Raw genomic sequence first — 20,650 nt, 5'->3', positions numbered from 1 at the left:
CTATATATCTAATTTCTGTGATATTTATCTATTTATTTAACGAGCCATTTTGCTGCGGAAGGCTACTAGGGAGAAATAAGGTTTATAATAATAACGGGTTTGTGCGATAGGAAAGGGGGGTTGCTGATGATATGGGAATATGGGATTTATTAATGATGTGAACGAGAAACAACTAACAAAGGAAAAAAAAATATTGCCCTCGTTGTGCCGATGTGATTGTTCAGGTCGAGTTAGGCTTGGTGTCTGTTCATCGTAAAAGCAAACTACATATAACTGGCTGAGAGGAGACATCGGGTTGGTTCGGACTGGCGTGGTTGCCTGCGGTCTGTTCATTACGGGTAACTCGTGCGTGTACAGAGTAAATGGCGCTCAGTTCTCAGGCCCAAAAAAAGTCATTTGGGCTGAGGATCAAGAACGGTTAGATGCTCGTTGAGGCACTAGTTGGGGGACCGTAGACTTGGTTAGCACCTACGCAAAGGTATTGATTGAATAAGAAAAAGAGGGTGTGAAGAAACACTTACGACACGTTCGTGTTATTTGCGTGGAGTCGAGTGTCAGGCACCAATGCCTCAAGGAGAAGAGGGTTCCCGGAGGGATAGTACGGGGGACCACTGCCAAGGAAGAGAGTACGGCACCAATGGTAGATCTCATCCAACGCCTCCTCGCACTCCCAGAGGCAGATGTCGTTCTTCTTAACACATTCCACGGCTACGTTTTCGACAGGCTCGTGAAAGACATTCCAGCCGTCGGATCTGCGGCGTATGAAGATCAGCCTACCGCCGTTGGGCACGGGGACGTGCTCGTCATCATGATCGACATAGTACAATTCCAGGGTTGATCTCCGCGGCCGTATCATCCTCGAAGCAGCCCTCGCTGCTTCTGCGACCGCGAGTTCCTCATACTTTCGCATTTGGCGGGTGTAGCTCTCCAGCGGGGAGTCGGGGTTCTCGCTGCGGTGGCGCTGGTACGCGTCGTACTTCTGGCGAAGCAGATAGTTCAATGCTCTGAGCAGGATGTTCAAGTTTGTGGTAGTCGGAAGAATAAGCCTGCTGTAGCGAGGAGGCCAAAAGTTACTCATGGTATCCACGATTACCTTATGAGTTGAGCGAAAGGGGGGCCTGTATCTTCCCTTGCGGTCGTCTCCACAGCCTGGAAGATCGACAATGCGCTTCCCATCAACGATTCGGACGCTGATCTCGGGTTTGACCGCACATGCTGCAGCGGGGATTGAAGGAACGACAAGGCTCTTGTCGGGACCCTATGTTGATGTGAAGTTAGTATAACGTTTCCGGGTTGAATGTAGAGAGGACTTACAGTCGTTTCGTAGACAGGGTTTGTCTCGCGGGCATCTGTCTGGGTACTGGCATCACACATACGAGGGACATCCGTCTGGATATCAACGTCACCCGTACCAGCGACAGGATCCTCCGAGTTAGACATGATCTAAGAAGCTGATTAGAATAAGTCGATAATAGAACTTTCGAATATGAAATACCTTGTTGTTGGAAAGTTACGTCCTAAGAACCAAATACAATTCGTTTCCCTGACTCAGTTTGCGTTGTGAGGAAGGAGAAGATAAAAATAAAATCTAGGACGGGCTGGCTGCGAATTTATTTGTGGCAGGCCCAAGCTCTAATCAACCTGATAACCCTTAGTCAGTGCTGGTTGCTCTAAAACTGAGGGGATCGTGAGATTCTTAGTGGCCAATAGGTACCTAAGCTTAGGAGTCTTAGGACCCGCGAGGGGCGAGTGACCTTTAGGGTTGGTCTATGTCTAGGAACAAGCTGGTGCGGCTGATGATGAACACAGCTGGACGAGGGAGGGAACCTCAGGATATTCTAAGCAAAACCGAGTGCTGGCAGAACTACAATGGCATGGCAGTGTCTGACATCCAGCTATGGGGACTTGGATCTCTTAGGACAACGATAATATGCTGATGGTACGCTAGCATACGTACATATAATGTCACGAACGCAGTTGTTCCCAAAGAGGCTGTTATTTTTCAGTCCTAGACACTTGTGGCCTGAACGGGGCCACGAAGATTTACTGTCGAGGACAGTGAATAAGCATTTGTGTGTGTTTCAAATCACAAACGATACTATCTGTTAACAAATGACGGCTTAAGCCTTTAGTTGTACTGAATTAAATATTGCCAAAGGAACTCCTGTTTTCAGCCATAGTAATGCCTTGAACGATGCCTGAACCATGAGCTGAAATTTGGTCAGTAATTGTCTGAGTGTTAAAGCAAGTGAGAAATAGAAATATAAAAACGGTGTAGGTTTCCGCTTTGACAGCCAGAGCAGAAATAAGTATAAATGGTACCTGGCCTCCCTTCTTTTTATTTTCATAATAAAATTATCTTGAATCCAATCATACAGAGTTACCAGGGGTAATTATATTATAATTTCCTTGCAAGGGGTGCTGAACTGGGAAGATTAAACAGTGGGTTCTCCTTAACAATAAAAATACTTTTTGAGCACAATATTAGGTAATACCTAGTGTGTTTATTTAATATGTTTATCTTGTAATGTAAAGGAAAACACACTATCTGATACATTCAACTGCGATTTGATAAACGTGGATGTCCATTTTGATATGTCCCTCTCATCTGTTGACGAATACAACATGCCTTGGTAAGTTATAAGACATCAGAAACCTTGTTATTGGCCAACTAGTTCGATTCGATACCCAAATAGTCTTTGAACCTAACGGACTTGATCTTAATAGTCAACAATCAGTAGTTTAGTCATCTTCAGAGAGCTTAACTTAGGCCTTGATCTCTTCTTAGGAATTAGAAGATTATTAAGACTAAAAAGATCCAAGTGTCAAGCTACATAGGTATAATAACAGCGTTATAGACGCGACTAAATATATCAAGCTAAAGGCCTTATATCAGTTATCACAAGAGTGAGAACCTAACCTAAGTTAGGTACTTTACTTGCACATAGTGCGAAAGCTTGGACCCAGCATATGGAGAAGGTGCTACGGCTACAGCTAGGGCTACCGTTTGTTTTTATTTTTATTTTTATTTTTTAAGGAATCAGATACATTCGATCGGACGTTGCTGAACTCCAGCAAGGGCATCTCATTGGAAGCAGGTCAGCCAAGGTGGAGCAGTTGTGTGCGGGTAGGTGCAGATAGGCAGGTACTCCCTAGATATTTTCTGTTGTGGTAGGGATGTGACTTGGCACTTCCGTCCTTTCATCGCCTCGTAGCTTGTCGTTGCTGCCTGCCCGTTGTTGTTGTTTCTCGTTTCTAGTTTCTGGATTAATGACGTGTTACCCGTTACCCGTTACCCGTGGATCTCTCTTGAAGCTGAGTACCTTACCTAATATGTCTCAATAACAACAACTGCTGCCATCATCACCGCAATAGCCAAGTGGTAAACACGCTTGGTTTTCACAGCCGCACTAGAGAAATGGTTAACTCGTCGGCCTCCTACTTGTAAGGATGAAATAAAGCCGAAGACTCCCGGTTCGAGTCCGGGGTGTGGTGTGTTCTTTTTTTGTTCTTCCCTATTATTATTGTTCAGCCCCTTATCTTTATCATCTATCATCTTGGCTAATTTCCAGTTGTTTTTGATTTATTTTATCGTGAAGGATGACAAGAGGCCGTAGCACCTGGCTAGCAGTATATGCACTCGTTCTTGTTACTATTGATCACTATTCAAGTTGGTATTCGTATAAACGTCCCGAATAAACACACAGTAAGCAAACGAGTACTCTTCATCAAATATATTACTGATCACTAACATGTATCATAGCGTTTCGAAGAATGCCAAGATCTTCCTAATCACAGCCTCAGGCTGTTCCTGTTGGACCCAATGTCCGGCACCATCCACAAACTTCGCACCCCTATAACAACCCTCCTTAACAGCCTTCGGGTCCTCGTACCCCTCAAGCGCACCTGGCTGCTGGTAATTACCCCAGTCCTGCTTCCCGCTAATAAAAATACACGGGACCTCGATTCTGCGTCCTGAGAATAGAAGTACGTCTCGCGCCGACTGCTTCGTCGACGCCGTCTGCGCCCGGTACCAGTTCAGCGCGCCTTGGAAGCCCGTCCGCGCCCACTCGCGGCAATATACCTGCAGATCGTCCCGCGAGAGCCACCGCTCCGTCTTAGAATAGTCCTCGCCTGCCATGTTAGAAGCCACCGTCTCGGGCATCGAGTGCTCTGCTCGCATGATATAATATTCGGGCATAGGTGCTAGTTCCTGAGCGCCCCACTTCGTCAGGGGTTGCGGCTTATTGGCATCCCAGTCTGCCGACTTCAGATGGAAGTATCCGCGGAGGAATATCTCGAGGCCTTGGGACGGGTTCTCCCAGTCCCGGGCGGCGTTTGGGCTCGAGTTGTACCACTTGTAGTGCTTCCGGGGCGGGTCAAGCTTCGCTAGCTCGGCCTGGATGTCTACCTTCTTTGCTTTCCCCTTTTCCTGGGGAGAGATAGGTTCCGCGGGCTGGTGGTGCGGGTGGCTCATTTGAATGGTGGAAAGAAACATATCTGGACGCATGAGCGCGGCCATGGCGGAGCTCACGCCGCCGAAGTCGTGGCCGATGATACTGTGTACCGTTTTATACCCTAATCCATATACTAGACACACCAGATCGCGCACTAGGTTCGTGAAGACGAAGTCGTTAAGGTCGACTGACTCAAAAGGTTGTTTTAGCGGCCACCCTGTAGTTCGCCCGTAACCGCGTTGGTCCATCGCGACGCAGTAGTATCCAGCTTTGGCGATCGCGGGCAGTACTTTGCGCCACGAGTACGCGAGCTCCGGGTATCCGTGGCAGAAAAGTACCAAAGGGTTTCCGGGCTCGCCGGCCTTTAGGATATGCCATTTAAGACCGCATGATGTGGAGCAGTCGATGTAGTCTTCCACGATGCCTTCCGGTAGAGGTAAGCCTGGCAGCGCCTCGTTTGGCTGGCCTATAGTATTACTCATGATGCTTTTTATAATTGGAACAAGCTAGGTTAACTAGGTTAATATTATGCACTAAAGCATTCTCATAAAACTTGTAGACTGTAGTTGGATATAACCTAACCTAGTGAGTGTCGTCTATAAAGTAAAAGGGGTCCGGGGCTATCATTAGACCCCGCAGATTGCCTTGAACTTGAAAGGATAGTTATTTATTAAAACCAAACGTCAATTTACGTCAGCACGTAGTATCGTATTGTAGGTACCGAGACACTGCATATGTCTAGCCTATGATATATATCTAACACGCGTCAAAAGATATACGGAATTAGAGCTTTATGAAATAGTAGAAGTGTATTGGTCTCACAACCCGGAGGACCTCCGATAAATATGAGCGAACTTGGTTTTTTTAAGGAGCAATTACGTCATTACGTCATTATCGTCATTTTCGTCATAGGTACCTGCTCTAAATCTTTGACAATGGGTGATGGAGTCATTCTGATGGAAGGAGCTCTGTGTAAATAATTAATAATTAATTCTTTCTACATATAAATTGAGACCCGCGAAAGTCTTGGCTTTTAGTTTCCTCCAACTTATTATCAGCCACTTGGGTAACATATCGGTAACAGATATCCGAGCACAAGTCACCATGTCTTTAGCCCGCCATGTTAGTAGAGCTGAATTATTTCCTTCTAAATAATACTACTACTATTATTTTATTATTTGGCTGACTATTCCCCAGATTGACCCGGAGGAGCTTGTTGAGCACCTCCATGACGCCGACCTCACCGAGAATGGCCGACAGCTACGCCAGGTGATGACTACATCTCATCTAACACCTTACGGCACCAAATTTGCAAGCGAGTCGGCAGTTCCCAAGTATAGGCTTCCAAAGGAGGGAACACCAGCAGATACCGCCTACCAGCTAATCCACGATGAATTGGACCTGGATGGCAAACCAAATCTGAACCTTGCCAGGTAAATACTCCCTCTCTCCTTAAACTCGAATGCCAGAAATGCTTAACTAGTACTCTCTAGTTTCGTAGGGACTTACATGGAACCAAACGCCACTCAGCTGATGACGGAGAATTTATCCAAGAATCTGGCTGACAATGACGAGTATCCGGCCATGTTGTCTCTTCATGAGCGTTGCGTGAGCATCCTCGCTAACCTCTGGGGGGCTAAGAAGGGTGAGAAAGCCGTTGGGACAGCGACCACTGGCTCTTCAGAGGCTATTCACCTTGGAGGCTTGGCAATGAAGCGTCGCTGGCAGGAACATCGCAAGGCAAATGGATTAAACACTTATAATCCAAATATCGTCATGGGTGCCAACGCGCAGGTCGCCCTCGAGAAATTCGCGCGCTACTTCGATGTTGAGGCGCGGATTCTCCCGGTTTCTAAGGAGAGCAACTATCGACTAGACCCGAACCTTGTCCTGAAGAATATCGACGAAAATACGATTGGCGTGTTCGTCATTCTAGGGAGCACTTATACCGGTCACTATGAACCGGTAGAGGAAATCTCGAAAATTCTCGACGATTACGAGGAGAAGACAGGCGTCGATATCCCAATCCATGTGGATGCGGCATCTGGAGGGTTTGTTGCGCCATTCACTCATGCCCAAGCCGGCGGGCCGAAGTGGTGAGTGAAACTCTGAAGGTCCCTCATGAAAATGTCCTGCTAACACTCTAAGGAATTTCGAACTTCCGCGAGTCAAGTCCATTAATGTGTCGGGCCATAAATACGGCCTCGTCTACGCCGGAGTCGGTTGGATCGTCTGGCGGGACGAAGCTTACCTGCCACAGCACCTAATTTTCGAGCTGCATTATCTAGGAGGCACCGAGAAGTCTTTTACACTGAACTTTTCCCGGCCTGGTGCGCAGATCATCGTGCAGTATTACAACATGATCCACCTCGGCTTCGACGGGTACCGCGAGATCATGGAGAATTGCCTCCGCAACGCGCGGCTCCTATCTAAAAGCCTTGAGGCTACCAAATGGTACACATGCGTCTCCAATATCCACCACCGAGCATCCGCCGCATCAGGTGTGATCTCGGGCACGAAACACGCCGTCCTCGGCGAGGAGGGTGAAACCTCAGCTGACTACGTGGCCGGGCTACCAGTTGTGTCGTTCCGACTAACAGACGAGTTCAAACGGGAGTTCCCGCACATCAAGCAGGAATGGGTATCGCTACTCATGCGTGCGCGCCAGTGGATAATACCCAATTACGCGCTTCCTCCCAATGAGGATAAGATTGAAATCTTGCGTATAGTCATCCGCGAATCCATGAGCCTAGATCTCCTGGACCGCCTTATCGCGGATTTGGTGTCTGTGACGCAGACTCTGATCGACAACGACGCGGTCGACCTGTCGATCCTCCAGAAGCAGAAGCCGGTGGGAGATAGCCGGCCGCGCAAGGATGCTAGTAAAGGGGGCCTTTCGGAGGGGTCCGCTAAGGTGCCCGAGGGGAAGGCGGCGCGAATGGCAGAGGGTATTCACAGGACCGTCTGCTGATATCTTTCTACGGCGATGATCAGCCACCTACCTATTATATGAATTACGTTCCGCAGATACATACCTGATATATGCTTCACGGAATAATACACCTTCATGCGCGACACACCTGCATCATGTACCTTGCTTAATAAATAAGCGTTAATAAAAAGCTTTGTCGTGATCTGCAAAAGTGACAGCAGCGTCGCATTTACGTTACGGCCCCGAATGCCTAAACTAGCAGGGCGGACGTCCGCTGCAACGCCGCTTCCAGCCTCCCGGTTAAACTGAATATATCCCCTATCCCAACTCGCAAACACATCCTGGTTTGCTGCGTAATATATGCAAAGGTAAACAAAGTATGGTAGAATAAAGAGAGTGGAGTGGCCTAGAGTGTTCTAGAGAACGATATAATGATTCTCTACTACTTACTCCCCTTGCTACCTTGAGCCGATTTCCCGGCGCGGCGCCGCATACTCCAGACACGAAGGCTACCGGGTTCATCTCAGATGTACATGTTTCATACCGGACTATTGTATACCTACCTACCTCCTATATATATATAAAAGGTAAATATATAAATAACAAGCAAGGAGTGCCTCGAAGACCCGCACAGCACGCCATAACATCTATACTAACCAGTAACTAATAACTTCCCACGATTTCTCATAACTCAGGCGCAAGCAAGTGCAGTATAAAATATCAAAATGAAGGTATTTACGCCGCCTAACTAACTTATTCTTCCCTCTCCCTACCCCCCCCAGCTCCACCACCGATTCTAACAAAAGCCCACAGTACACACTGCCCTCCCTCCTCCTCCTCCTCCTCGCCGCCTCCGTCTCCGCTGCCAGTCTTCCTTTAACAAAGCGCATGACCTGCAGCGCGGGCCTAGACAACCCGTGTCAAAACTTGTACGTTCCCGCCTCGTTAACCTCTTTCCTACTTACCTACCTACCTACCTACCTACCTACCTACCTACCTACCTACCTACCTACCTATCTCGTCTACCAGATAGACTCTTATGTTCCTGGCCGGCTAGGTAGGTGGGTAGGTAACTAACCGCGCAAAGATGCCAATGCTCCAGCGGCAGCCTCGCTTGCCACTACGACCCCACGTCCCGGTGCGTGCAGATGTGCACGTGCTAGACAACATATGATTCTGTGAGGTCGCGGGAGGCGTGAGTTAAACTACATGGGTCTTGAATTAGTTGCTCGGTTCTCTATTTCGATGGCATGGGAAAATGGGGGGAGAGGGGGGGGGGTGGATATTGGTGTAGTCTCAAAAGGCCTAGTTACGTTGAAGTGCGCGAAAGTATGCTGGATTTAATGCATACGAGATTATTAATTGAGTTATGAATTTGTTACTTGTTATATTGGCTTGCATTTCACCTCTGCGTTGAGTCTTTAGAATTAAGGGGAACATTATTTACTTCTGAGTTTGATACTCGAAAATACCACGATAACACACCTAGAAGCCTAGCTCACAGCTTAAAATCCCTTATAAGAACCACATTATAGAGGATCCCCTAACTTACACGACCTCCCCCTTAAAATTCTCCTCCTTCTTTTGAACCTAATTGCAGCCTCTCCCGTATACTCATACACCATATCTACATAAATATCCAACGTACAGTTATCGTCTACTACTCGGACCCGAAGTCGACTTTCTTCTCAACGGCGTTGTGCTTCCCCAATTGCCCGCAGATTTCTTCAGCTTGTTACCAAGGCTGATCCTAGCAGCCGACATTGTATTCTGGGAATATGGCTGGTCTAGGAGCTTGCCCTGTCCGTCCGCAAGTGGCATATGTGCGCCGCTGGCAATCTTTTCCCAGTCGTGCCTATCGATCGAGCCGCGGTTGTAGATGTCGTATTTATCCTCCACCTCGACGTCTAATAGCTTCTGGTTCTTTGTCCGATCTACGAATCCCTTAATCGAGGCCCATGTCTCGACTTGGCCGTGACTTGCTTCCTCGATGCAGCTGCACTCGTCACCAGCAGGACATTCGGTCTCGCCGGCGTCGTGCCATTGCGCTATACAGTCCTCGTGGCTGGCACAACCGCATCCTAGGCAAGGGGGATAAAGGGCATCGATAGGCTCGTTGCAGAATACGCACAACAGTTGCATTTGCGTGCGTTTGCAACGATCACAAGTACCAACCGCACCTCCAAGTGACGCGCTGGCATGCGTCGACCGAATAGGATCCAGGTGGGTCTCATGTATGCGGCAAATGCCAGTTACATCGATGCCCTTATCAGATGTAATCAACGACTGCAGCAGCTCCTTCTTTCCCAATACAATAGGCGAGTTGGCGCCGTGATGTGAACGGGAGCTGTGACTCACATTCTCTACGTTGTGATACTCGTGGAAGCTAGCAGCGCCCGAACTTGCAAAACTAATAGCTTGAGGCTCAAGAGGATCCTCTTTGAGCACGTTGAATTTCAAGATCTCGAGTCGAGCCAACGGTTGCTTCCACATCTGTAGCATTTCTGCGTACGCATGGCGGTAGCTCGCATATATAGCGTGACGGGAGGGCTCGAGGAAAGGAACGCCAAGCCAGCCGTCGTCATCGAATATCGACTGGTCTTCCATTTCTGTAGATATACCGTAGCATAATAGAGGTAAGGTATCGTCGCTCCGTGCGTCGTCATCAGAATACGAGTTGCGTGCGGTGCCCGACGGTTCGGATGTAGGACCTATAATTGTTGAACTGCCCCAAGTAATATTAGTTGGAGCAAGGTTGGACAGGAATGTCTCTCCGGGGCTAGGGCGTTTCCGACTAGGGGGTGATGTTGATGCAACGCTCGCGAAAGCCCTCGGGAAACTAGCTAAGCCAGCACTCAGAGCAGTATTTGCACGACTCAGTAGCCTATTATCTGGCGACGCGGCTAAGCTCTGGGTTGGATCGCCGTTCGGTTCATGAGGTGTCATCGTCGGCGGTGTCTCGCCACAGGAGTAAGAATTGGATTTTGGATCGCCGCCCCATGTTACTTCCTCTGAACCGTACGAGCCGGCAAGATTAACAGGTGTGTGTAATGTCTTGGGGGTGGAAATTGCTGAGTTAGCTTGGCTCTTGTGATTATATATGCTGGAATTCCAAAGCGACGCATCTGTGGGAAAGTAATCTAAGGAGAACGACGGTGCTTTCATATGGAGAGGCGTTTCCGGTTGAGTGAGGTGTGATTCCGCGTACGCAACGCTATCCTCGGCCGACGACTCGCTGAATATGCACGAGAGCATAGCAAGCATCTGCACATCGGCCATCTTCTCGAAGTAATAGAAAAGGTCGTCGATCAAGTTTCTTGCGAGAGGATGATGCCCCCATTTGACCCGGCCGTTCAGCGCGGCGGTATTAGAACCCGGAGATGATGAGCTGTCATCGCCAAAACGGGCAACAGCATCTTTTGCGATGACGAGTATTGATTCCCTGCCTTGTCCGTCACCTAAAAGCTCAAGAGGGATGTCTTTTCGAAGCAATAATGCTGCATAATTCCAAACGTCCATAAGATCGGACCGTCCATACTTCTCTGCTACATTTGCATTGTGGGTGCATACGTCCGATCCATCCCCAAATATGCAATATTCTTGAGCAAACTCTTGCATGGAAGGCAAGTCATTGGCGATATTATATATGGATATAATGTTCTTAGGCTTAGCCGGACGACGTTTACTAGTGCCAGTGCCGGTACCCGTGCCAATGCCCGTTCCCCCACCACTCGAGTGTATGGAATAACTGCCGCTGAATGTCTTTCTGAAACGACGACCCGGTAGATACCACATGTTAATCTTGTGCATATACGTAGTTTCTGAGTCGCTTGAACTCGAGGAGTCGTCCCCGTCTTCTGAATCGGACTGATCCTCCGTCGTTGAGATATCGTCGTTCGTATATCTATTTCTCGGGGCGGTCGGCTCCTGCTGGAGTCTACCAAAGCCCGCGAAGCTAGGTTCCCCTTTAGGACGCTCCCTGTAAGAGTCCGCAGTAGGGAAGAAGGAAATTTTGGCCTTTTCTTCCTTAGTAGGGAAAAAACAGACCAACCTTCCATCATTCGAGAAGCGGCAGCCGCATAAGCGCGGCATTGGTGGTATAGTAGGTCTATTAGTGGGCGCAAGAGTAGCATCTAGCTCGGTGCTCGCGGTCAGCTCTTGGGACATAGTCACAGAGCCGCCAGCAGGAATATCGTTATCCTCTTCTTCACTTGAACTCTCATCAGCGAGCCCACCAAAGTCGTCGTCTAGGTCCTTGACATTTCTAAAGAGCGAATCGCTACTAGAGAGATCAACTTCTCCAAGAAGGTAACTAAAAGCCACCTCAAGACAGTTTTGTCGCTTCTTCGAGAACCTGCTTATCAACTGGTGGATTTCCTGTTCAAGTTTCTTATGCGTCTGGTCTGACATCAAGGCTGTCTTTTCAACCATGAATTTCGGGGCCCTTGATTTCGGGTAGTTCCTAGGGATATCTACTCTGACTTTGATAAAAATGCTATCGCCGTCTGCGCCCCAGGGACCTTTCAGGGAAGCCCTGAGGCTAAGAGAATCCATATCTACGTTGTCCCATTTAACGTTTGGCATTTGTTGGTTGACGCGAACAATCTCTTCTTGTAGCGTTTCTGGTTCGGCCCAATGCTCGTCATGGAAGTTATGCCCAAAGATGGCTGAGTCTCTGGATTCCTTTCTCTGGGACGCTCTGATGATTCCCGACTTCTTACTCATCGTGATGCCTTTCATCCAACCAAGCTGGTCTAGACTCCGATCGATTACCTTCCCAGCGACAGTTTTCGCTCTCATTGAAGGGCCTTTCCAACTTGGCATCGTACCGCTGGACCGAATATAGTTTGATGACATCGTCTGCATTCCTATTGTAAGAGCACTGCGGCGAAATTGGCACCCACCGCTTCCGGGACGAGGATCGCTCATAGTGGCTGATCTCTTCTCTCTATTAGCGTGGTCGTCAACGGCTCTGTAAGTCTTATAGGCAGCTCCCTTTCTCGTAATGTTCATGTTTTGAGCTAGACAACCCTTTACATGCCCGACAGACTCTAGGGTCGGCTGTTCGACTCTGTGAAGACGCAATTGGTTGTCTTCGCCCCAAGATACGAGCTGAAATTCCCGATTGTCTATTCCGTCATCCGAGATTGACCCACGGGCCCTCCACAAGAACTCCTTTACCTTGTGATTTCCATGCCCAGGAAAAATATTGCGTGGGTTAACGGCATCATCCAACGCCTCCCCTTCCATGCGCCGACCATCGTATAAGTAAAGGTTTCCTGGGTCATTTTGAGGCATAGCTAGTAGACCATAACCGAAAGGGGTATGACGAGCACGCCATACAGGAAAATCTGTCCGTATTATCCTCTCCGGTTCTTTAGATACGCTATAATCCCAGAATTTGATGCTCTTGTCCAAGGAACAAGTAACAATGCTAGTCGCCTTGCTACGATTCCAATCAAGGCCGTAGATCTTGGAGGTATGCGCACTAATAGACTTAAGAGGAGTAGATGGCTTCCTCTCGTCCCAAATGTGTAGCCACCTGTCATGTGATGAGGCGAGCACGTTGGGGTCTTGTCGATTGTACTTGACTTGGGTGGCTCCAGCAAACCAGTCGCAGAAAGTCAAGACGGGCTGCTTAGGTCTCCGCAAGTCCCAGCAATGCACATAACCATCGACCGCACAAGTGGCGAGCATATCAGGGTGGTGGGCTGAGAAGTTGATGTCTGTGATTGCCCTACTATGGCCTTGGAGAGAGTGTTCGATGGCCCCCGTCGCAGAGTCTTCCCTCAGATTCAAATTCCAAACTAGACAGCGATGATTGGCCGTCGAGGCCACCCAGTAATCCCGGGCCGCGAAAGGCGACCACTGAACGTCGACTACCAGCCACGGGTGTCCATGACTACTTAACCGACGGGGTGGATTATAAGGGGCATCAAGATCGATGATGGCTAGACCTTCGGGGCTTTGAACATGATGAGCATATACAAATTATGAAGCGGATAAAATACTTTTAACTTACGATGCAAGGGCAACGTCGCGGCCACTTGGTGATATGGTGGCTGATCCGACTAGTCCATCGACATGAATAGTTACATTAGCATCGAAGCTCTCGCTGTCGTAAGCGGACTTGGGAGCGTTCTCCTTGGACGTATCCAAGATGCGGTCAAAGTTCGAAGGCATAGCTATTTAATTTGTGGAAGCGCATAAGCCCACTGACGGAACATCGAATTCTCGATGGATTTCGCATGACGCTATCGCCCATCCTCCATTCGTTTGCACACGTTCTCTCAATTAGTATATTTAGTATCTCTCGCTTTCATCCTTCATCAGGCGCGTTTCTAGGTAACGGATAAGACTGAGCTACTGCGAGGCATCGTTATGACTCTTGGAAAGGCCAATAGCATTGATATGATATCTCATAAGGTAGGTGAAAAGATATTCATTATGTAAGTAAATAGTAAATATGTAAGTAAAGTGACACCTTGAAGACAAGCTCGATGGTGTCAGCGCGCAGGACGTCGCGATTCTTTATCGATAGAGCACCCTCAAGTTTAATATTAAGCCTGGATTAGGTAAAGTGCAGCTGTTAGCATGTCACTTGCCCCTCATCTATTGTAACCTTGAAATTACTACCTAAGGTACAAAGTTACAAAACGCCGTCACTGGCCGCCGGTCCTTATCGCAAGGGACATCAGTTTCAGTTCTTTTGTCCGCGACGTCGGATCAGCCACGAAACTTTCTTAAACTTAAGCGGTTTAGATAACGTGCAGGTATTCTTTTCTCTCTCTTTTATTTATTTATTCATTTATTGACTCACTTTCTTATACAGCCTGGCCGTCTGTTTCTATTCCAGAATTCTTTTCCAAGGCAGCAAACCACCCGCAGAGCACTCATAAATAAAAATAAGTGCTTCCCCGCCGTCGCCGATATAAACGGGCGGTTGTAAATCCTGCTTTCCCTAAGCTGTTACCTACTACTTACTCTACTGGTACGCCTTGTGAAGCCGCGGCGCTCTTTGACTTTCCAGCTCGTAGTCCTACATACTACTAGCCTCGTTAGCATCCGCCTTGACCTTTTTGCTTTTTCTCTTCTAACGGTCCAAGGCGTTGCCCGTACCGAATAGAACAACGCTCTTCTCGCTTCTCTCGTTACCATACCGACCAGATTAACAGGATGGCGTTACCTAAGCGTATCGTTAAAGAGACGGAACGTCTGATGACCGAACCGTAAGATCTGGATGCCCGGGTCCGTGCTGAGTGTTTGCTGGGTCTTGATACCTAACCGAGCGTTCGCAGTGTTCCTGGTATCAGCGCCGTTCCCCACGAAGATAACCTCAGATATTTCGATGTCGAGATCTACGGGCCCTCGGGATCGCCGTATGAGGGTTCGTGCACCTCCCATTCTCCATCCTGTGCAACCGATAGATCTATTCGCTGACCATTCACCAAAATCCAGGAGGCATTTTTAAGCTCGAGCTGTTCCTGACAGATGACTACCCGATGGTCCCGCCCAAGATCCGCTTCTTGACCAAGATCTATCACCCCAACGTCGACAAGCTCGGACGTATTTGCCTGGACGTGCTCAAGAGTCAGACCCCCCTTATACTCTCCACCCGTCCTACCCGTCACAAAAGTTGGATCTGTTAACACTTTCTCCCCAGACAACTGGTCGCCCGCTCTCCAGATCCGAACCATCCTCCTCTCGATCCAGGCTCTCCTCGGTGCTCCCAACCCCGACGACCCTCTAGCCGCCGACGTCGCTAAGAGCTGGAAGGAGGACGAGAACAAGGCCATCGCGACCGCCAAAGAGTGGACCAGAACATATGCCACCTCCCAGCCGAAGTAGAAGCGTAGGCTGCTGAAGGCGACTCGTAATATCTGCGAGCGCCTCAGGCGTATTTCAAGACACATCGCCCGCTGTATTCCGCGCCATAAGGATCGATGGTCATCTAGACACGCTCTAGAGGTTAATATTCCCAGGCTACGATATCCGGTTAGTAACCGTTAGATGGGAAGAGCTGAAGTAGTACTACCTTACCCAGTCATCCAGTTAGCCAGTCGAGAATCTCTTACTTCAGGGGTCGAGGACTCCTTTTCTCCTTTGGATTTTCATTAGCATGGAACTGCACTGGCGTTCAGCGAGTTGACCGGAAGGTGGACGGTGGAGGATTGTAGACATGCATCTAGCAATAGCGCAATTAAGAAGAAAAAAACCATTCGGAACTCCTGCTTGCTTTTAGCAAGTCATAGTGATAGATATTTAGCCCCAGATGTTTCTAGACTGCTCTGGGGATGAAACACTATACATATCAACTGTACCATGGTAGCATCATGATAGCCCAGTCCCGGTCTCAAGAGTTCAACCAGCAGCTCCATAACTATCTCAAGTCTCAAGTACAAGCCTATACTACCCAGCAAACAGCCCCCCCCCCTCTCTCACCCCTCTCATCTAGCGTCTCCCTTCCCTCTCCAGCTACGTATCACGGAACACAAAAACCCCCTTCCCAGCCCTAAACCCCTGCAGCGTGCCCTGCACCGCATCCTTGAGGGTCTGCACATCCGTCTCCCAGTGCCACGGCACCTCGACGACGGGCGTATCGCGGAACCTGCCCTCGCGCACCAGCCCCAGTATCTCCGCCACCGTGCGCGCCTTGGACCCCGCGTCCCCGTCCGCCCACCGGCTCAGCCAGAACCCCACGAACCGGATATCCTTGAAGATGAGCAGCCCCGTCGGCAGCGCCACCGGCTGCCGCGCCATGCCCCCGTACGTCACCATCGTGGCCCCCGGCCCCAGACTCTTCGCGACGGTGGACGCGCTCTCCCCGCCGACGCAGTTGAGGCCCAAGCGCACGCCCTCGCGCGCCCCGCGCGTCCACTCCGCCAGCTGCTGCCTGAACTCGCGGGCCTGGAACTCGTCTTCCGTGACGACGTGCGTGGCGCCGAGAGCGGCGAGCTCCTCTTTCAGTTTCTGCGTGTCCTCGGGCGTCTCGCGCGCGCGCACGACGTTAATGCTGCGATACCCCCACAAGCTACCTAGCTGGATGGCGGCGCGGCCGACGCCGCTGTTGGCGCCGTTCTGGAGGAACCAGTCGCCTTCGCGCAGGGGGCCCGGGTCCTTGACGTAGTCCCTTAGCATGCGGTACGCGGAGCACGGGTTTACAGCGACGGTGGCGACTTGTAGGGGATTGAGGCCATCTTTCTCAACCTTGATGACGGCGTCGGCGGGGACGAGGGCGTGCGTGCGCCAGGTGCCGAATTGGGTTTTCTTGGGAATGACCCAGTCGCCGCGCTGCAGGTCGGGGGATGACGAGGAGACTACTTCGAAGGCGCCTTCGTTGCCGGGGACGACGGAGGGCTCGGCGGTGCCGAGAAGAGTGCTGAAGGAGGGCTTAGCGCCGTAGGTGCCCTGGACGGTATTTACGTCTGCGGGGTTGATTGGCGCGGCGAGGGAGCGTACGAGGACGGAGGAGGAGGGGAGGCTCGGGGAAATGGAGTGTGTATGCAATCTATAAACAAAGCAATGAGGAATTTATTAGCCTATATGAACCTATCGCAAGATAGGTATTATGTATAAGTAAGACTTACTTTAAGACATCCTTCGGTTCGCCATACTCGCTAAACACGAGTGCCTTCGCTTGCGTGTAGCCATACGGTCCGGATTTATACCGAACTTGTATCTGTGACGCCGGTATTAATTTCGCATTGACTCTGCATTGGCCTGGTCGAATCGAGCTCTTAGCCAAAGAATTAGCTATTCCTTGCACCCTAAGCGGTCGGATACTAGCCATATTGCCGTAGACGTTGCGAGTTTGATCGTGGGACAAACGTCGAAGTCCCCAAGTTTCGGATGGAAAGCTACCGATAATAAAAGTTCGGAGCTCTGGAAGCTGGACTCGGCAATGACGTTATATCTTATCATAGCATTGCCGAACCGTGCTACGATTGGCCTGAGCTAGAGCTATTCGCTAGGGCTTACCCAAAAACATACTCCCTTTTTTAGATGTTTAGGTAAGTTCAGCCTCTACACTTGCATGTATGCATGTACATCTATGTAATCTATGTACCTCTTTAAGCTACACTGCATTCGACATACCTGGGTTACATGTAATGTAGGTATGTACCTAGCTACCATGATCACTTGAGCACTTAAAAGAAAACATATCATATGTACCTGTCACATAATACTAACTCAAAGGCGAGGCCATATATGATCTGATTTGCCTGATCGTCTCTAGACTTAAATGCTAAAGAACAAGAGGATTAAGTAAATACCCACGTACGTTAGTATGTATGTACGTAGGGAAAGTCAGAAATTCGATACCTTCGCGCCAAAGATGCACTGTTTCACAAAAAATGGTGTGTGTAATCCTCTCCAACCGGAAGGTAAATATGAACTCTCCCGCTATCGTGACACATAAGCACATAGCCGTAAATGTTAACCGTTAGATGAAGAAATCGCTCCGTAACTTCTTTGCCGTCTTCTGCCAACTCTAAGATATTTTCGATCCTCCACTATCCTTCTAGGAGTGGTCGCCTTCCGCGTCCATTACGAATCGAATCGTTGGTAGTCCCCTTTTACCAAGAGAATAATAGGACAAAAAAAGTACCCCCAAACCAAAGAAATAAGTGGGGGGTCGAGGGAGCAACACACATAGCATACATCGGTCCTTTTCCAGATGCTTTTGATGTAACGCACTTATATGACGCGCGTGAGAAGATTTGAAAAGGGAGAACAAGAACAAGAAGAATGTCGAGTAAAAATAAAATGATGGAGAAAGAATTGACAAGGTATGTCGATGAATGACCTCGCGCAGGAGCTGGGTATCTAATATTCCACCCTCCAAAAAGCTTTTTTACAAAAGCAACGCCTCCTCCGCTCGCCTCGAAAGAATCTCCATGCCAAATGTCGAAAAATTACTTTGCCGTAAAATAATGATGGCTATTTTGAAGTTAATATCCAAGGCTCATGAAATGCAAACGCAAGCAACCAAAGCACGGCCGTAGATGGGGTATCATATGTTGCAAAACAATTCCCTATTTGATTCCCTTAAATAGATCATCGCCGAGATGAGTATCGACTTTAGTTTTAAGGGCGCTCAGCTCCGGAATCATCGGCGGCGGGGGGCCGGCCGGCTTCTTGGGTTCCTCGATCGGGTGTTCGAATATATGACTGGCCCTCTTGGCAGTGTCGTTCGACCGTAACCGTTTGAACCAACCGCTGGCGCGCTTCGACTTTTTATCTTCCGCAATCGTACTTGCTGTCCGGCTCGGAGGTCTCGAGGCACCAGGGCTAAGAAAGGATCCTTGTTCATCGTAAGCATTGTTCAATAATGTTCTGCTAAGCAGGCGCCTAAGGCTTCCACGATTTGACGGCACGGGGGACGCGGGACCATCTTCTGCTGGGCGCTTTGTGCCGACATTGGTCGTGATAGTGTCAAGATCGGGTTTGTTAGGGAATGTACCGTGACCATTAGCAGCACCATTTGTTTCCTGCTTCTTCTCGACCCCTTCCGAGAGTGGTGTCTTCGGTGGCGACGGAACCTCTTCCTTGCGTAATGGCACCTCTACCTTGGGCGACGGTACCTCTTCCTTAGGGGATGGAGGCGAGGGGGGCGGCGGCGGAATATCAGTTCCGTCGGTTAGGGAGCCAAATTTGAAATCCAGAGCTGGAAGCTCAAAACGGTTGGCAGACGATGTTGCCGCAGCGCCATTACTTGTGGCGGACATGATTAGAACTAGAAGAATGCGCTGACGAGGTACGTCAGGTACGGGAGTCGGACACGGTTCGCTATCGGCTGTGGAGTGATCTAGACAGCTTGAGTCAGGACGAGTGTATCGAGAACGAAACGACCAAAACAAAACCTAGCGCACGAGCTGGTAGGGGGGTGAAAAGAAAATAGTACGAACCGCGAACGCACGGGGCTCGAGAAGAAAGTGGCCCCTAAAGATCAACCGGCTCGGAGATGATCGCAAGAGATGATCGCAAGGTTTCAATGGTAGAAAAGTACCGAGTTTTGTGTACTAGGCGTTTTAAGCGAGGGGAAAGTCAATAGCATCCCGACGCAACGCGATTGGTAATGCCAAAAAAAATAACCTCCAAGTCAAAGGCAATTGGGAGAGTACTATGTAGCGAGGGAGAAACAAAACCAGCGACGCGGTGGGTTCTGTTTTCTGGGTGGAGAGACAGAAAGAAGGAGGCCAGGCCAGACCTAGGATTGCTAGGATCAAGGGTGTCGAGAGAGAGAGCGAGCGAAGTTGTGGCTGGGATATTTGTTAGTTAATTAGTGTACTTTCGTAGCTTCGTTAGGAGGTAGTCACTCTTTAAAATGAAATGATGTGCTTTAAGACCGTGCACAAAACACACAAAAAAACCTTAGGATTGGGTTTGTGCGAGATGGGAATGCGATTTTACGTCGATCAGTTCAGATTAGCTCGGCTTGCTAGGTGAAGGGCGTTAAATATGCGAACTCGAGGCGATGGGAGCTCGCGGATGAAGTACCTATGTAGGTATGTATCTCGTTCTCAATGGCTGATCAAAACTTAACGTGATGTTGAAGGGTGGAAAGGTCCCTGGATTTCTCTACAATGGCTTAGAAGTGGATTTTAGTCTAAAAGCTAGATCAGAATCGGTACCTCCCAGGAAAGATTTACCGACCGAGCCTGCTTAAGCAGCTAATCAGCTAAGCTAGGTGGGGATACCCCCGATAAGGGAAAGTCGTGTTGACCTATTTTGGAATGAATTTGGTTTGAACTTACACGACTCTTGGTGGTACGACATACATGTACAAGATACAACATCAAACCATTGAACGGTACATGTAGGGCTTGGTCTTGGTCTTAATAAATATCCATTCGTTCGTGGATATGTGATCTTCCTAATATTTAACCTTAAGTTTACTTTACTTGAAAGATAATACGAGGTGTCCACGTATGGAGTTCCAAGTATGAAATATCACGATGACCAGCCCCCGCTTTATGTACCGGTAACCAACTGCGCCTCAGATCAACATGATACCCAACATACATATGTAGGTAGGTATCTCATACCACATATCCGAAAAATACGGGTAGTATGTATTCTTATAGATTCCTGCTCTAGAAACTAGAAAGAGAGAGATTAAGGCTAAACGAATATACTCGACTTATATTTCGTGTATAAGATGCAACGTGTAACTAGCTTAAAGAAGCCACTTGTCGACGAAGTAAGGTATTCTTAAAAAATAAAGGGGGAAAGGTGCTTACGGCGGCTCTAAAGACTT

General features: G+C 48.9%; 8 protein-coding genes and 1 non-coding gene across 9 annotated transcripts; 4 read left to right on the top strand and 5 right to left on the bottom strand.

Annotated features, from left to right (window-relative positions):
- Positions 1-517: 517 nt before the first annotated feature.
- F4813DRAFT_388427 (uncharacterized protein) lies at positions 518-1,440 on the bottom strand (the record flags this gene model as incomplete). Its single annotated transcript, XM_049246698.1, has 2 exons — positions 518-1,258; positions 1,315-1,440. The coding sequence occupies 2 exons, from the start codon at positions 1,438-1,440 to the stop codon at positions 518-520; spliced, it is 867 nt and encodes a 288-aa protein (XP_049100626.1).
- Positions 1,441-3,404: 1,964 nt separating this feature from the next.
- Positions 3,405-3,495, top strand: F4813DRAFT_t64. Its single transcript has one exon. It is a non-coding gene; the product is annotated as a tRNA-Arg (tRNA).
- Positions 3,496-3,719: 224 nt separating this feature from the next.
- Positions 3,720-5,254, bottom strand: F4813DRAFT_355883 (alpha/beta-hydrolase). The gene has a single exon (XM_049242922.1). The coding sequence runs from the start codon at positions 4,937-4,939 to the stop codon at positions 3,758-3,760; it is 1,182 nt and encodes a 393-aa protein (XP_049100625.1). The 5' UTR covers positions 4,940-5,254; the 3' UTR covers positions 3,720-3,757.
- Positions 5,255-5,513: 259 nt separating this feature from the next.
- On the top strand, positions 5,514-7,681 carry F4813DRAFT_355882 (glutamate decarboxylase). Its single transcript, XM_049242921.1, has 4 exons — positions 5,514-5,579; positions 5,655-5,890; positions 5,951-6,553; positions 6,606-7,681. Exons 1-4 carry the CDS (start codon positions 5,562-5,564, stop codon positions 7,426-7,428), a joined length of 1,680 nt encoding a protein of 559 aa, XP_049100624.1. The 5' UTR covers positions 5,514-5,561; the 3' UTR covers positions 7,429-7,681.
- A 332-nt stretch (positions 7,682-8,013) lies between these two features.
- F4813DRAFT_40636 (uncharacterized protein) lies at positions 8,014-8,530 on the top strand. Its single transcript, XM_049248447.1, has 2 exons — positions 8,014-8,120; positions 8,203-8,530. Exons 1-2 carry the CDS (start codon positions 8,115-8,117, stop codon positions 8,464-8,466), a joined length of 270 nt encoding a protein of 89 aa, XP_049100623.1. The 5' UTR covers positions 8,014-8,114; the 3' UTR covers positions 8,467-8,530.
- A 221-nt stretch (positions 8,531-8,751) lies between these two features.
- Positions 8,752-13,913, bottom strand: F4813DRAFT_355877 (uncharacterized protein). The gene is made up of 2 exons (XM_049242920.1): positions 13,412-13,913; positions 8,752-13,354 (listed from the first exon to the last, which is right to left on the bottom strand). The coding sequence occupies exons 1-2, from the start codon at positions 13,570-13,572 to the stop codon at positions 9,040-9,042; spliced, it is 4,476 nt and encodes a 1,491-aa protein (XP_049100622.1). The 5' UTR covers positions 13,573-13,913; the 3' UTR covers positions 8,752-9,039.
- A 472-nt stretch (positions 13,914-14,385) lies between these two features.
- On the top strand, positions 14,386-15,460 carry F4813DRAFT_40560 (ubiquitin-conjugating enzyme E2 35). The gene is made up of 4 exons (XM_049248445.1): positions 14,386-14,618; positions 14,688-14,776; positions 14,848-14,979; positions 15,053-15,460. The coding sequence occupies exons 1-4, from the start codon at positions 14,566-14,568 to the stop codon at positions 15,235-15,237; spliced, it is 459 nt and encodes a 152-aa protein (XP_049100621.1). The 5' UTR covers positions 14,386-14,565; the 3' UTR covers positions 15,238-15,460.
- A 372-nt stretch (positions 15,461-15,832) lies between these two features.
- On the bottom strand, positions 15,833-17,349 carry F4813DRAFT_40618 (NAD(P)-binding protein). Its single transcript, XM_049248446.1, has 2 exons — positions 16,977-17,349; positions 15,833-16,897 (listed from the first exon to the last, which is right to left on the bottom strand). Exons 1-2 carry the CDS (start codon positions 17,177-17,179, stop codon positions 15,865-15,867), a joined length of 1,236 nt encoding a protein of 411 aa, XP_049100620.1. The 5' UTR covers positions 17,180-17,349; the 3' UTR covers positions 15,833-15,864.
- Positions 17,350-18,120: 771 nt separating this feature from the next.
- Positions 18,121-19,343, bottom strand: F4813DRAFT_40503 (uncharacterized protein). Its single transcript, XM_049248444.1, has 2 exons — positions 19,299-19,343; positions 18,121-19,198 (listed from the first exon to the last, which is right to left on the bottom strand). Exon 2 carries the CDS (start codon positions 19,116-19,118, stop codon positions 18,426-18,428), a length of 693 nt encoding a protein of 230 aa, XP_049100619.1. The 5' UTR covers positions 19,119-19,198; positions 19,299-19,343; the 3' UTR covers positions 18,121-18,425.
- Positions 19,344-20,650: the final 1,307 nt, after the last annotated feature.

This window comes from Daldinia decipiens, assembly GCF_022478715.1.
Source record: "Daldinia decipiens strain CBS 113046 unplaced genomic scaffold F4813scaffold_12, whole genome shotgun sequence".
Taxonomy (NCBI): Eukaryota; Fungi; Ascomycota; class Sordariomycetes; order Xylariales; family Hypoxylaceae; genus Daldinia; species Daldinia decipiens.
The sequence above is the reverse complement of the archived record's forward strand: the minus strand, read 5'-3'. Positions and strand labels throughout refer to the sequence as shown.

What these genes read in the sequence shown, in the direction of transcription:
- F4813DRAFT_40560 (XM_049248445.1), top strand. Translation starts at nt 14,566, where the DNA reads ATGGCGTTACCTAAGCGTATCGTTAAAGAGACGGAACGTCTGATGACC. An exon ending in GAACGTCTGATGACCGAACC is followed by an intron (nt 14,619 to 14,687) that starts GTAAGATCTGGA and finishes GAGCGTTCGCAG; the next exon opens with TGTTCCTGGTATCAGCGCCG. An exon ending in TTGCCTGGACGTGCTCAAGA is followed by an intron (nt 14,980 to 15,052) that starts GTCAGACCCCCC and finishes CTTTCTCCCCAG; the next exon opens with ACAACTGGTCGCCCGCTCTC.
- F4813DRAFT_355882 (XM_049242921.1), top strand. An exon ending in CCAAATCTGAACCTTGCCAG is followed by an intron (nt 5,891 to 5,950) that starts GTAAATACTCCC and finishes AGTACTCTCTAG; the next exon opens with TTTCGTAGGGACTTACATGG. An exon ending in CAAGCCGGCGGGCCGAAGTG is followed by an intron (nt 6,554 to 6,605) that starts GTGAGTGAAACT and finishes TAACACTCTAAG; the next exon opens with GAATTTCGAACTTCCGCGAG.
- F4813DRAFT_355883 (XM_049242922.1), bottom strand. Translation starts at nt 4,939, where the DNA reads ATGAGTAATACTATAGGCCAGCCAAACGAGGCGCTGCCAGGCTTACCT.
- F4813DRAFT_355877 (XM_049242920.1), bottom strand. Translation starts at nt 13,572, where the DNA reads ATGCCTTCGAACTTTGACCGCATCTTGGATACGTCCAAGGAGAACGCT. An exon ending in CGCGACGTTGCCCTTGCATC is followed by an intron (nt 13,355 to 13,411) that starts GTAAGTTAAAAG and finishes TCATGTTCAAAG; the next exon opens with CCCCGAAGGTCTAGCCATCA.
- F4813DRAFT_40503 (XM_049248444.1), bottom strand. Translation starts at nt 19,118, where the DNA reads ATGTCCGCCACAAGTAATGGCGCTGCGGCAACATCGTCTGCCAACCGT.
- F4813DRAFT_40618 (XM_049248446.1), bottom strand. Translation starts at nt 17,179, where the DNA reads ATGGCTAGTATCCGACCGCTTAGGGTGCAAGGAATAGCTAATTCTTTG. An exon ending in GAACCGAAGGATGTCTTAAA is followed by an intron (nt 16,898 to 16,976) that starts GTAAGTCTTACT and finishes CTTTGTTTATAG; the next exon opens with ATTGCATACACACTCCATTT.